Source organism: Coffea eugenioides, chromosome 2 (genome assembly GCF_003713205.1).
Source record: "Coffea eugenioides isolate CCC68of chromosome 2, Ceug_1.0, whole genome shotgun sequence".
Taxonomy (NCBI): Eukaryota; Viridiplantae; Streptophyta; class Magnoliopsida; order Gentianales; family Rubiaceae; genus Coffea; species Coffea eugenioides.
The window spans coordinates 32,230,436-32,245,507 of record NC_040036.1 but is presented as its reverse complement, the minus strand read 5'-3'; the positions used below and the strand labels follow the sequence as shown (position 1 = coordinate 32,245,507).

The window sequence follows — 15,072 nt, the reverse complement described above, 5'->3', positions numbered from 1 at the left end:
TAAAGTGCGAATGGAGCAAATTTCAAGGGATTTAGAGTTTAGTTCATTTATTCTTTTAATCCATATGTTTTACAAACATGGTTCTGATATATTAGTCTTTAAAAGTTACACCTTGTAAAATTAACGCAGGTTAACATAAGCAAATGTATCATTTTCTATACTTTGTCTTCTGTTATTCGAATTTCTCACTACTGTGAGTTATTTGTACTCTTATATGTATGTCCAAACCTAGACTCTCGTAGATCTAGATATCCAATGATTATCCATTGTATTTTTCCGAACATACTAAAGTAAAAATATATTAAAAATATATAGAGTTCAAAAATAATATAAATACTATCCAGTTTTTATTTTTAAATAATAAAATTAATATTCAAGATGTAGAATGCAATGTTATAAACTCCCAAAAAAAAATATTACCAACTACTTCTATTTATTTTCAAAGTTTCAATTTGTATCCACGTCCAACTCTCTTACAGGTTTTGGATTTGGGTAGAATTTGAATTTGAGAAATTAAAGTCGAAACCCCATCCAAGTAGATTGGGTCTGGAATAGATCCGTGCAAGTGTCGATCTATTGACATGGCTAGAAGTATCTATTTTCTTTCATTGTCCGCTAAAGAGAAAATTGTATGCATTTTTCCATCCCTATTCTTCATCAAAGATTGAACACACAAATGCACATTTTCATCAACCAGTCATGCGGCTCCAATCACAGTAGGGCCGCTCAATATATAAGGCATCTGTTTCATACATTATTATTACATAGTACATTATATAGGTCTAACAAAATCTACGAGAACGGGTAGAAAATCTCACAAACTAATCTCTACCCCATAGTACATACTCAATATTGATACTTGAAAAGAAAGGGAAGAAATGTGATTATTTAACAATAACGTGTTAATGCATAGGTTCTAGATTTAGAGAACTGCTTCCTTTGTGTCCTAGGACAATGATGTCCCTCGAAGGTATCTCCAGGGTCCTGTGCCTGAACCCACCCTGCCAACATTGTAATAAAACATGGTTAACAGATTACATGGATATGTCCAGTTTGATAAATTTGTCTGTAGAGGCTGCTAGTTTAAGTGATTCATTTGCGTCAAATTATCAGATTTGATTACCTCAATAAGCCAGCAAATGCACGCAGAACCATGTAGATGGTTAGAGCAATCCATATTCCAATGAAGCCATGAGTTTTGGAGAGGAGAAACAAGCATCCAATGCTCAGTGCAGCCACCATAACCTTGATCAGTTGAGAATGTGTCATGAAGGATGCGAAAGAAATGTAAGATAAAAATGCTAAGACAGTAGAGAGCTGGATTTTGTATCGTTCTTTTTAGAAGGTGGAGAGAATTTACCATGGAGTATGCAGAGTATGCAAAATCAAATGATCCGTAGTTGATACCATCGAAAACAAAGGCTACTGAGTTGATTGGTTGTGTGCCTGCAACAAACTGATGAAAGAAGAGAGAAAAAGCTTCAACCGATGATTTTTAAACGAAAAGAGGAAGATGGAGATTATGTGCATCAAATCAAATTATTTGATTAAAATTAATTGCATGCAACATACCGGCACGCCTATACTTATAATTGCAAGTACGTGCTTGTCCTTTGAAAAGATTCCAGAACCAAAGTATAGGCCAAGTCCAACAACTAGGCCTAGACCAATTCCAAGCACCAACCCCATCTGTGGAATAAAGAGTGAATGTAATCAAGATGGTTTTTATGATCAATCCTTATAAGTAAAAGAAGATTCCATGATAAAGTTTACGTTTTGCGAAACTGCCGTATATGGAGATTAGATGTCATAGTGTTAGTTAAATCCCTTTTCGCGGATAACTAAAACTTCCAAGTCAAAAGGTGAGTTTCATTTCTTGAAGCCTTCAGCAGCTTCTAGTAAGAAGATGACAGTATATGATCCTTGAGGTTTTTGAAGGGTTGCCTTTTTTCTGGAAGAATAAATGGCAAGCACTTATTTACCTGTAACACTCGTCTTGCTGCTGCTGTTGTCTTTTCATAGTCTTTTTCAGCAAAGGCACAAGCAAGAATGGCCTGAATAAAAAGAAGCAGAATTTGTAAAAGCTTGGCAACATGATGTGGTAGTAGTTGATAGTTTTTGCTTGCAGGATATATTGAAGGAACAAAGAATGACTACTTTCTTGATGCATAAAAGAATTTGTCGTGCATGTTAATAGTAAATCTCATTTCTTAGGTCTCCATCAATTGCGAAAAGAAATTTCTTACCTGTCCTGCAACAGCTAAACCATCAGCAAGAAGTGACGATGTCAGCCAGACCTGTAAGCAAACCTGAAATGCAGCCATAGGTGTTGGCCCAAGCCTTGCAGCCATTGATGCACCCAAGGTCACACAAATTGTTGCAGCCAGAACCCTCGTTAATATTAGGGAACCTGTGCTCAAAAGCCAAGGGAAAATCAGTGGAAGGCGTTTGATTGGTTCATTTATACTATTTAAGTTTTCGGATGTGATAGTTGGATAAAGGAAAAAATGTGACTTGGATAAGGTGACAATTTTTTCATACCCTTAGTAATTAGGAGTATTTGAGTAACAAACACAGGGGAAGAAGTAATGAAATCTTTGAGTGTACACCAGCATTTGAAGAACAGAAACATCAAAGGACTTCCAACTTGAAATTTGTAAAACTCATTTCAGTAGAATGACAAGCAAAGTTGAATTTGATCGTGTGGATATTTTCACTTTTCCTATTACCATCTAATTGAGTTGATAGATGTGCAATGAGAATCAGAACAAGGTTTCTGCAAATACATGGACGGCTTCAAAGCTGCTGTCTTTGTGTTATGGTCCGCTAGTTGGATTTATATTTCATTCTTGTTCATCGTCTAAAAGAGTTATACAAAGATTTTAGGTTCTGGGACATGTGATCATGATCAACTATAAAGTAAGTGAACTCTGCTTTTCCACATCAGAAGTCATTTCTGGTTTCTCTAATTTACTTGAAATCTTCATTACAACGTTTATGTATTATCGGGTATATGCAATGCTTTCACAGATATAATGTCATTAGTTTTAGCAATGCTCTGCATAGTAAAGTAGCATCAGTACAAATTATACTATCAATCAAGCATGATACCTACCGCTCCTGAGAAATTTGCTGAATTGCATACGTTTAGTAGTTGGAGGCAATAGGTCAACTTGCTTCATTAGCTTGCACAATAGTATAATGGAAATCAAGTACCTGTAAGAAAGTAAAGCTGTCGGTCAAGTGAATGAAAATTAGGTGATTCATTTTTGCAGCGCATTAGGAAGAATAAGGCACTTTGAAATGCATTTAGTGCAGAAAGTTATGGACAAAATACTTACTGGGAAAGAACATGGGCAATGGCTGCACCACTAACACCAAAATGGAAGGCAAATATGAAGATGGGGTCTAAAATGATATTTGTTGTATCTCCTGCAACTGTTGGTACAAAAACACAAGCAGAAATTAGCTGAAGTGTTTTGACTTGTGATTGTGGTATGCCAAGTACTGATATTTTGGTTCCGGACCAGAGAAATAATCTACAATTCTAAACTGCTCTTTGAGCTGGTGATGATGGATACTGTTTTACAAAAAAAAGTTGCAGACTTGGTAAAACTTCTTTTCAATTTGAGTGCCTGGAAACTAATGAAAGCTGTCCTAATGGTGACATCCAAATGTTTCATATAAAGGTGTTGGTTTTATTGCTAAAAGACTAATGCAGACATATAGAAACGTAATAGAAACACAGAAGAAAAGGTAATGAAGGAATGCATTACCAGTGGCGTACAGAGGAGTTTTAGTATCCTTGAAACCTCGAAAGACGCCTTGCATGGCCAAAGAAAGTGCAACAGCAGGAGAACCAAGTGCCCTCAGTGTTAGATACTTCTGTGCTGGGGCCAGCATTGGAGATCCCTATTTGATCCAAAAAAGGACAAATGGCATTAAGATGTTATCACCTTACACAGTGTTGGAAGTGTGAAGCCTGAATCCTAGAGTTCGATGCATTTTTCTGGAGGTGTAAGTACTCCTAATACTCACAGATTTCACTCCCATGAATCCAAGGATGGGTTTTGCCAGAAATATAAGCAACACTGTTTGGAGAAGGCCAAGCACACCACCAACAACCAGCGCAGTTGATGCTGAAGGGATATGTCGCCTCTCAGGTTTGTGTTTTCCCTCAGTAGCAGATTTTTTAGTTACAGGTGAAGATTTGCATGAAGCTGTTTTAAAATCTGATTGAAGAAAGAAAACGAGTTAATATATATATACCTTTTGATCCTCAGAAGTTATGACACGACCTGCACATATACACTTCACCAAAATAAGCTGCTCATCCATCTGAGCTCTTCAGGTAAGGAAACATACCACATTCCTTCTCGAACTCCTTTGGTTCATTCTCAGGGCCTGAAGTATCCAACTTCTCCACCTTAGCATCTTCTGGCGTCTGTTCTTCTGTTTCATTGATCTTTACTGAACCTTTCTCCAAGTCATCGGCTTGCGATTCATCAGCTATTCTTTTGACTGTGTCTTCCTCAGCAACAAAGGAGGTTGTAATATTAACTATCGGGAATATGGCTACCTTTGACACTTGATTGAAAATAGCAATTGCAACACCAACAGCTGCAATTTCTACTGGACCTGCACAGTTAGGAAAAGTTGATCAGTAACCATTTGTGGTAATCTGTTTCCAATATATCAGAATCGTCATAGTCTGTAGTTGGACTTATCCACATAAGGAGGCGTTCTGGACATAATTTTGGCTTATGATAGATAAATGTGCTTAAGGTAATGGAAAGGGATTATAAAGCATACCCAGATGGCCAATAAATGCTGTATCAATCAGAGAAGCAATGGGGTCAGCAGCCAATGCAAGAGCTGCAGGAAATGCAATGCGCAAGATCTCCAAGCCAAGATCATCCAATTTGAAGACACTCCTGAGAAAAGATTCAGTCAAAAAAGCAGTGTCACCTTCAAGCATAGAACCGTCCGTCCCTCCAAATCAAAAAATGAGTTTTTGGCTCATTTTTAGGGTCCCAGATTACTTTTCAGGAACCATTCGTTACTAACAGATGGTGTTTGGAGGCAGAGCTGAAACTAAGAGCACTTGGATTATCTTAACAAGTTGAAAGATTGCAATAGCATCCCGAAAATGTACCTAACATCTTCGAAGAAAACCAAGAGTGGAAAATTCCATTTTCTCTCAGGGGAAGCCAGAACAGCATTATCTGCCATGCCAAAGCTATAGATCTACCACTTGGCTGATTCTTGCCGGGGAGTAGACAGCAATCCTATTGCAGGCTGTGCAACAGTGCCAACCAAACTATTATGTGGCTGCCAGAAATTATAGATATACAGTTTTAGATTATTAGACAGCAGAATCGATGTAGAACCAGTTACAGAATCTTTCAGCTTTAGAAGTGGTTAAGCATCAACTCTATTTGTTAAAGTGACTTGCTTAAATTCACAGTGGAGTGAAAACAGAAAGCACGAACTAGTAAGGTAAACAAATTGCAGCTTTTGGCAGACACGGCAAGCTTAACAATCAGCTACAAGAACTTGCAAGTTAATCTACCAAATGGCGAAAGGAATACGACTCTAGTTGATACAAAATGGAGGAATCCAGGCGCTGGGAAGGTGACAAAATTGTGTCAATTTATAGCTTATTGCTCTAGAGCAAACAGTTTGAACCTCCACTGGCTGTGGAAGACATGTAATGTCATGGCAGCTTTACCAAAGCTAAATGTAATTTTACACGTACGTTGGAATTACTAACACTGATATCAGTAACAAGAAAAAAAGAAAATGTCTCTTCAAATTCAGAGCTAGCATGAGAAAGAATATACAACATCTCAAGCATAACATTCCAAATCTTGACTAAAATCAGCAGGTTGCTAACCTAATCAATCATAGTATTATAAAGTGTGCGATTCGTATTAAACATTTTTCAATGATAGTCATCGGTAGATTTCAGTTATGAACAAAAGTTAGATGAGCAGTATCACTTCATTCAGATGTGTCTAAAAGTTAGGCCAAAAATCAGCTGATTTTTCAGTCCAGTTTTTGAATAGGCAGGCACTCGTGGCATCATCTAAGGACAGTTTTCTCCCAAGAAAATGGGAAGATGCAGAGAACAATACCAGGGGCGCATCAAGCGCCGAAATATACTGCATTTAGCGATCTATATTAGTGCGTGAAGCAAGATGAAGTAGTCAGCAGTTTGTTAAAATTTAACAGAGCACATGAACATGGAAATGTATAAACCTTCCTCAGGTACTGATCCCCTGATATTACTGCCTAGCTATAGACAAAACCTATCCATCCATCCTGTGAAATCAATATTTTTAAAGCACTTTCCCTATCAAAACAAACCGACGATTCATGGAAAGTTGGAAAATTGCATACATTTTCCCCCAATAATGCTTCATAAAATTCATATGGACCCTCACATAATCAACTGGACTGCCACGAAATCCCCAATAAAAAATGCATGAATGAGCAGTGCCACAAAGATGAAGAATAAAAGGGAATCACGGGGAAACTTCCGACAGTACACAAGCAAATCTGTATTCAAAGACCAGCCGTAAATCAGCCGTACTTTTTCCACAACAAATGTTAGCTCATAGTAAAAAATGTTGACCATTTTTTAGACTTTAGTCTATGACTCAGCATTAAAGTGATGTCTCCAAGAAAACATTAAACAAATTAAAGAACAAAAGACACCTTAAATTCCATCAGCTCCATACAATCTTTTCTTAATCATCTACTCAAAGAGTTCTTAACTACTGTCAAAACACAACATTAGACAATAATAAAGGGAACCCTTCTTCCAGCTATAGAGATATCACCGAATCTGGATCATGCCTGTCTAGTTAAGCTACTGCAAAAATGTAAAGAATGTGGCCAGGGGAAGACATCATAGGACTAGAGAAAAACAAATTGAGAGGTCCAAAGACTTTTCTGAAGTTAAATTAAGAGGTGGCCTAATTCCTTTTCGCCACGAATACAGGTAGTACTTCTTGGGTTTAACGTTCAGGCGATTGTTGTTCTTCAGATCTACTAAACATTTACTCCTATGTTGTCATTCTCTCTTGCTTCTAAAAAAATGTGAATCTAATGCAGAACTTTGTTTATTGGTTTTTTTTTTTCTCAAGAAATAAAAAACAGAAACACAAAAACCAAATCTATAATCTTGATTTGCATGATGAGTGCAAAAATTAGGTAAAGATTCATGCCCTTGGTCGGTTATCATCTGTGGTAGGATATCTTGGTTAGACTGCATTTTACATGGGATGTCTAAGTGATTAGAGATACTAATTCTGAGCGGTGCATGGACAAACAACTATATCACCATCCCATCGACATTGGACTGGATATAGGCATTGCTTTGGATCTCATGCAACCGTCTCTGCTTCTTAGAAACTTGGAGAATTTGCTTATGATTGTAAATTTTGTGGCAGCAGTCATTGTACGATTACCAATTCCACTGCATTTCCACCGACCACGAAAAAACAAAGAAAAACTTGTCACGTAATTGCTAAAGTTGCCAGAATAATTCAAAATCTTGAAATTCATGAGTTAGGCCAATAGGGATGATCATCCCTACCTAGAAGCCTTGATCACTTCAGGAAATTAGGAGGCCTACAATAATCCAAAGTCTGCACATTGCAACTGTGATATGTTTCTTAGCTTAGCCTTTGTGCAAAAATATACTTGACTCTGCTAAAGCTCCGTACTTCAATTTCTTGGAGCTACTCTTTTTTAGTTATTGGTAAAACGAATAAACAAAAATCTACTGTAGTTCTGTACTTGTGTTTTTCAGGCAGAAAATAACACACAAATGAAAACAGATACACTTTAACTGAATCATAACAATGGCAGATCTTGTCACATTTTTTTTTTACCTCCAATTTGACTTTATATTGTGAAAGATCCTTGTACAAACTCAACTTCAAGGAGAGAAAAACTGAGTAATTTTCTAGTGAAAGTGTAACCATCGTTTGGAAAACCATTCTATATTCGGAAAATGCAAAAACAATCAGCAGTAGTTTGTTGTTTTCTTTAATGTGTTATCTTACCGTCAAAATTTTGTTGCATGTCATTTTCTTTTCCAATTTGAAGAAGAAAAGGGACACAAGAATCAACTACACATATTCTCAGCACAATAAACTATAGAGAAACGCCAACAATGTCCACCAAACCTTCTCACATATATATAACCATTCAATCTCTTTCACAGTCCACTTGGTGTGCTGTTTTAGAACAAGACAAAGGAAATGGCAGTAATTCACTCATTTGAGTGGTTACCCTATGCTTAATTGTCAAGTTTTTAAGCACTTTTAAAAGTTTGAGATGCAGATGGGAATATTTCAGAGATCAATAAAATAATGATCATGAAATAGTGGCACGATTTTGTAGGTCAGTCCGTACATTCGTCTTCTTCAAGTATAATGCCATCTTTGACTTCTCCATTTAAATAGGCACATCAAAAAATTCAGCTGAACATTTGATTCAATCCAGTGTGACACATTCACACACAGTGAATGCGCAGGCAGGCACCAAAGATGAAAAATATGTTCTGGTTTAATATATACATATGTAGACATTAAATGTTCACGTTACCAACACTCATTAAATATACACGTTACCAACACTAATTAGTTTGGTTAAATGCAAATGTTACAGAAACTTCTTAAATTCACTTTAGATTGTCTATACATTTTCTCTAATTTTTACTTGTTCTATTTTGTAGACCATCAATTTTGTTTTTAGAAAAAAAAAACCATCATTTTTTTGGGAGCTAAGATGGAACTAAATAACTGATTTTCTTGATCTGAGGAGGAGGCTTCGTCACCCATTGATGGTTAAAAAAAAATAATAATAAAAGTTTGAAGAAATTCATAATTATGGGAATTGATCTATACCTATTCAACGTATTCATGCTTGATGTCTGTGCATGTTTGGGGAAGTTTTAAATTTAAAATAAAAGCAGGCATATGGGATTCGTTTAAACACTTCCAAATTTATTTATTTTTGGATTGTAAATCTGCATATCACATGAAAAAATCATTGAATCCAGAAGACAAGATGCAACTAAGGGAGACAAAGCACATGCAAGATTAAAATTCTAAATCATCAAGAATTGCTTAATTCTCTTAAGCTATTAAATTAGAGACATTAGGTCAAGTTTCTGTACAGCAAAGACGTTCTAATTAAATGCTACTTTGTCTTAAGGAAAGACCATTTAGTAGAAGAAATAGGAGATCATTGGCCAATGAAAGAAAAGTTTATAGCATTTGTGTTAGTGTTGATATTTGATCCTCAAGTTATCAAAAGGCCCCAAATTTTACCAATATAGTAAATGAAATAAACAAATACAAAACCAAGAAACCAGCTCTTCAATTTGAGATTCTTAAGGACTAATTAATGTTAGTGCATATTTTTGAAAAGAAGGTAAGTTGTGTACATGAGCATTGAGGCGATAAGGGACGAAAATCTAGGTTAAAGGAGTCTCAAATGCAAGGGCTTTAAAATAAAATTTGAGATGATTATGGACTATGAAGCATCCGAAATCAAAAGTAAAGGTATGATTGAGAATTTATAATCACACTAAGGATTAGAAAGTGAAATTAGACCTTTTGATTATTGGATGGAAAGTGAAATTAGACCTTTTGGCTGATAATTTACCAGTCAACACCTGCACATACTTCTAGATTTGAACATGCAACGGATGATTACAACTTAGTTGGCAATTCTAATGTTACCGGTACTAATAAACACCTTCCCTGGACACAAATGACATAAAGTACTAATATTCCTCTGAAAAATTCTCCTTAGGGTTGGAAAATGATTCATAAATAGGAGAAATGTACTCTCTCTCAAGTTTGTCCTTAATAATCTAAGATAAACCAGTTATGAAGAGAATAGAGGACGCCACACACCTATGCAGTTTAAGAGGTGGGAGATCAAATTTACAATGGTAGATATATGGGAGGGTATTTTTAGGATTTTACTAAATTTATGAAGAGAATAAATGTACATAAATTTATGACCTTGTCACATTAGAGAAGGGTCCAATAGGGGCTTCAAAAACCATCTACTTGGGACATTTTGGGATATGAACACGACTAATGTTTATATTGGACTTGGAGGTGGCAGCTCCCTTTTCATCCCTTTACAAGGGAAAGAAATTTGGCCCGAAAACGGAGATTAATTATCAAGGGACAGACCTTTCTAGATTGAGGCTTCCCTTTTGCCCACTTCGACACGTCTTCTCCTTATATATATATAGGAAACCGAAAATGATTGAAAGAAAACGGAAGGTGACATTTTACAAAGGGCTAGGACTAGTTGTGGCTGTGAGATTTGAGACTATACAGTCAAAGGTGCAAGTATAGAATTAAATTTGCATGCCTTGAGCTAAGTAGATTAAATTTACTTTCAAAAAAACAATTGAATCTAAAATTAGGTTTTAAGATCGAACCATATCAACTCTGTTTCGAATCTAAGCTCGTGATTGCTGTTTTCTCGATTCAATTGTAAGTAGAGGTTGTTCATGCACCCAAGAAAAGCACTAGGGGTATCTTCTCCATAAGGGAAAAAAACTAGGTTTTAAGTTTTTCTTTCTTCAGCTTTTAGGCCTATAGCCAATTTGAAAGTGAAAAGTACTGTTGTTTAAGGTGCACTTGGCTATTCAAGACTAACTTGTGAAATAATACAAGTCTTCGGAACTTTGAAATCATTTTGGAGCCTTCTTATAAGCTGCATTTCAGAAGTTGAACAAATGAAACGGAACCTAAATAGTTCTGAAACGACAGATGAAAAAATGCATTGTGACAGCATGCCACAACTTTATTGTTGATGAAGAAATGTCGGATGAGATATTGGGAGACAAACATTTTGTTGGTGGACATGAGATACGCTGAAAAATAATTGATTTTCTAAAAATCAGGGAAACGAAAGTTTTATATTTTATCTAGTTGTGAGTATTGAACTCCTTGTCAGCACTTTATTCTGTCTGTTTTTCTGACAAAAGTTTAGGTTTACCTTGAAAAAAAAAAAGAAAGTTTAAGCGGACGGAGTACTCTATCTTTTGCTAGTTAATTTGAGAAGCAAAATGGAGTAATATTCTTCGATAGAATACAGGGTGTGTTTGGCAGTCATGTTTTTACGGGTGTTTTAAATATATATATATAGACACATATATTAATTTTAAAAAAAATCCAAACAAAAGAAAAGAAAAAAATAAATACACACCTACCACCGCCACCTCCTCTCTTCCCTGACAACCACCCCTCTCTTCCCCTCTCTCCCACCTTGTCCTCCTTCCTCCCACCCGTCACACCCTCCCCTCCCCTCCTTCCCCCTACCTCCTCCCTCTCTCTTTCTTTTCATTTCCATACCCCTACTCGTCCCCCGCTCCTTCCTTCGTGGGATGAAAGAAAGTTTTACCATCTTCTTTTAAAATATTTAAAAAAATACTATAAAATGCTCTGAAAATACTAAATATTTTTTGTATAAAATAATTAAATGCTGAAAGTTTTAAACAAATACCTTGAAAACTATTTACACGGATCACAAGTTCACTTAAACTTTGTGTTCCTTAAGTAGAAAAGTATTGCTTTCACCTTTTATCAAAGGAGGTAAAACTTAGGTAGCCTCTTTCCAACTGGACCTAACAAGAAGCTAGTCCACCTGTTTTGTCCTTTGAAGAGGGTCCTCGTTATATTTCCATGCATATGTCATTTCGAAGTAGGAGTGTTCAAAATCGAAAAATTTCAATTTATTGACTAACTTTGAAATTTTCGAAATCGGTAAATCGGAAATTAGAATGGAATTCGAGTTTTCCAATTTCAAAACATACAAATTTGGTTCGAATTCGATAATTTTAGTAATGGGGTTTTTCAAATCAGAAATTTCGATTTCGAATTCACAATTTGAAATCTGTGTGAAATTGGAAATCGAATACCAATTTCGATTTCAAATTCATTTATATATATATGTATATTAATATATGTAATATAAAATTTATATTATATAATAATACATCTAACTAATAATTATATTGTTTAACAATACAATAATAACTCTTATGAAGTTAGTTTTATATTATGTTATAATCATAAACATATATTATACAAAGTTAGCATTTAGTTTAGCAAAACTTATATATAATTATAATAAAAAATTAGAAATACAAAACAAAACTCCAAAAGAAAAAAAAAGGGTTCTTGAATTCGGTGAAATCGAAATTTACAGAATTCTGAATTGAATTCGCTACGAATTCGAATTTGGAATTAGTGAATTCGAAATTGAATTCGATCGGATTTTTTGATGTCAAAATTTCAAAAAATTCCAAATTTAAAGTTCCGAATTATCGATTTCGATGCACACCCCTAATTCGAAGACACCTCAAATGCCATAAATCTAATCAAATACTTCGACAATATTGTCTCAAATTCCAACTTTGGTTCCATATGTTACTCAAATCGGTTTTTGATGTTTTACCTTCAATATTTTTTCGTTTGGTCTTTTGACAAGATTTTAATCAGTCCATGTCTTACAGTAGATTAATTATAAACCCACAAAGCACCACATTTGACAAATAAAACTGCAAATATGCACGTTAGACAAGCAATGACAGGAAATGACGGAAGACATGGAACAAAAAGGGGGGAAAAAAAAGAATGATAGTAGATGCAAACTAATAAGCACCGATTTAGTGGGCTGGTGGCTGGCGGATGGTCAATCAAATCATGCTGGCATTCGAATCCGTTCCCAAACAGTGTATGAAATTAAAGAATAAATATAAAAGAATTTGAGAATGAGTAGAGCTTTTCACCCAACAATAATCACGATTCAAGCCCAAAAAAGAGAAATTTTTTTTTTGGGTTAACCTTTCCCCTTCCCTCCCTACCCACAAACCTGACAGCCAAGTTCCAACGCTAATTTGTCAGGCGGGATATATGCAGCCCCTAAGCTCAAAAAATTTGATGAATACTTACATATATATTTCACATTTCATAACTGAATATTGTGATTTTGATTTTTATTCAAGTTCAATTTGTCAGGCGGGAATTGCTTGGTTGAACTAGAGGACTCAGGCTGATTTGCAGCAGCTGCATCATCAGCACCGATTTTCATCAACGTTACCACGACAATGAAATTGCATCGACCCTTCCCCTTATTTTAACGTTTTACATCTTTGCCTTGATGTTATTGTTGTAGTTATTATTATTGTTTTGGTTGTATTTTGTGGTAAGAATTTAAGAATCCACCTTAATGTAACATAGGTGTAAAACAATGAGCAGGCCGGACATGCAATGCTACAAACTTTTTTTTCTTTCTTGGTGAGACAATGCTACAAACCTGTTAAAATGACAAATATGCATCTAACAACCAAACAAGATAGAGGCTTCAACACTCATTCAAAGGGTCCAAGTGAAAAATTAGTATGAGTTGTAAAGGCTAAAAAGTACACAAAATAATACTAATAAAAAATTGCACAAAATAGCATAGGAAGACTAGCTAGAAGTTGAAAAGTAAGTAAATGTGTGTTGTAAAGGCCACAAAGTGCATAATATAACAATAAAAGCAAAATGCCACGTTTCTGCGATTCTTGTAAGTACTTTTAAACGGTTTTCATGGAAGAAAAGTGTATGTTATTAAGAAGCTATTTCAAATAAATGCACCATAAATAAAATGACAAATAGAAAACTGCATTGCAAGATTCTTATTTACTAACCAAAAAAAATAAAAAATTGCATTTCAAGTCTTTTCAATTTGACAGCATGCCACAAATAAGTTTGAAGAAGAAATGTTGGATAAGATTTTGAGAAAATTCGGGAAAATGAAAGCAAAATCGGACTAAATTATCTATCCTAATAATTTCAAAAAGAAAAAAATGGAAAAAATGTTTTTGGAAATACAATACAAGTTTAACTGAAACTTTGTACATGTTGAAAAGTAAAATTTCCTTCTTTTTTTTTTAAATCAAAGGAGGTAAAAAAATTCAGCTAGTTTTCTAAATTATTGATCTGACGGCCTTCCAACTGGACCTAACAAGTGAAAAAAAAATAAAGGACCTAACAAGAACTAGTCGGCTTGTTATCTCCTTCTATAAGACATGCCGCTGTCCTCGCCATATTCCATACATATATGTCACCTGAAGTGCTTCCAATTTATCAAAAAAAGCCATACAATCTTTTTCATGTTAACTCAAATCAAATAATTCGACTATGCGAGTTCAAACTATGGTTCATATGTCACTCAAATTGGTTTTTTGATGTTCCACAATCTTGATACCAGCTCACAAAATGAATGAATTTGATTCTTGACATTTCACGTTTCATAACTGAATGTAATGATTTAGTTTTGTACTTGAAGTTCATGTATTCAATCTTGAATCAAGAATTATTTGATCGAACTAGTTAGAGGACTCAGATTCAGCACCCACTAGAATAGAAGCTATCATGCACTATCGTGGAAGTGCATGAACCCTTCTTCTAAATTTAACGTTTTACATCCACCTTAATAGTAGTATTGTTATTTTGACCATGTTATGAAAAAATCTACCTTAATGTATAGTAGAGGTGTAAAACACTAAGCAGGCCAGACATGCAATGCTACAAACTTGTGAACAAGATAAACTAGCATCCAACAACCAATCAAGATAAGAGGCTTCAACACTCAATTCAGCCAGCTTCATCTACTTTACTTTTTAGAAGTGCAACTGATGAATAATGGTCCAAGTAGTAGATTAGGATGAGTTGTAAAGGTTACAAGGTACACAGAATTACACTAATAAAAAACTGCACAGGGTATACTATAGTAAGACAGAAAGTTATAATAGATAAGAAAATATGTGTTGTAAAGGCCAAAAATAAGAATAATACCAAAACTAAAATGCTTACCTTTTAATTTGCAAAATGAGGATGGTGCTAAAGTGGAGCTCCTGCCTGGCTTCTCACTTGCAGACCTTGGAGACTTGGTCTCAAGACTTAGCTCTTCCCACCTTCCAAATTAACACTTAAGACTGTTTTTTCTGGCTGGGAGAGGAAGAAAGATCAAATGTTA

The 15,072-nt window shown here is 35.1% G+C and overlaps 1 protein-coding gene across 1 annotated transcript; it reads right to left on the bottom strand.

Moving 5' to 3' along the window:
* Window positions 1-683: 683 nt before the first annotated feature.
* LOC113759507 (protein DETOXIFICATION 43) lies at window positions 684-5,232 on the bottom strand. Its single transcript, XM_027302083.1, has 13 exons — window positions 5,156-5,232; window positions 4,813-4,934; window positions 4,366-4,638; window positions 4,039-4,232; window positions 3,777-3,912; window positions 3,342-3,438; window positions 3,116-3,216; window positions 2,247-2,410; window positions 1,983-2,054; window positions 1,573-1,689; window positions 1,361-1,456; window positions 1,124-1,245; window positions 684-1,001 (listed from the first exon to the last, which is right to left on the bottom strand). Exons 1-13 carry the CDS (start codon window positions 5,230-5,232, stop codon window positions 947-949), a joined length of 1,626 nt encoding a protein of 541 aa, XP_027157884.1. The 3' UTR covers window positions 684-946.
* Window positions 5,233-15,072: the final 9,840 nt, after the last annotated feature.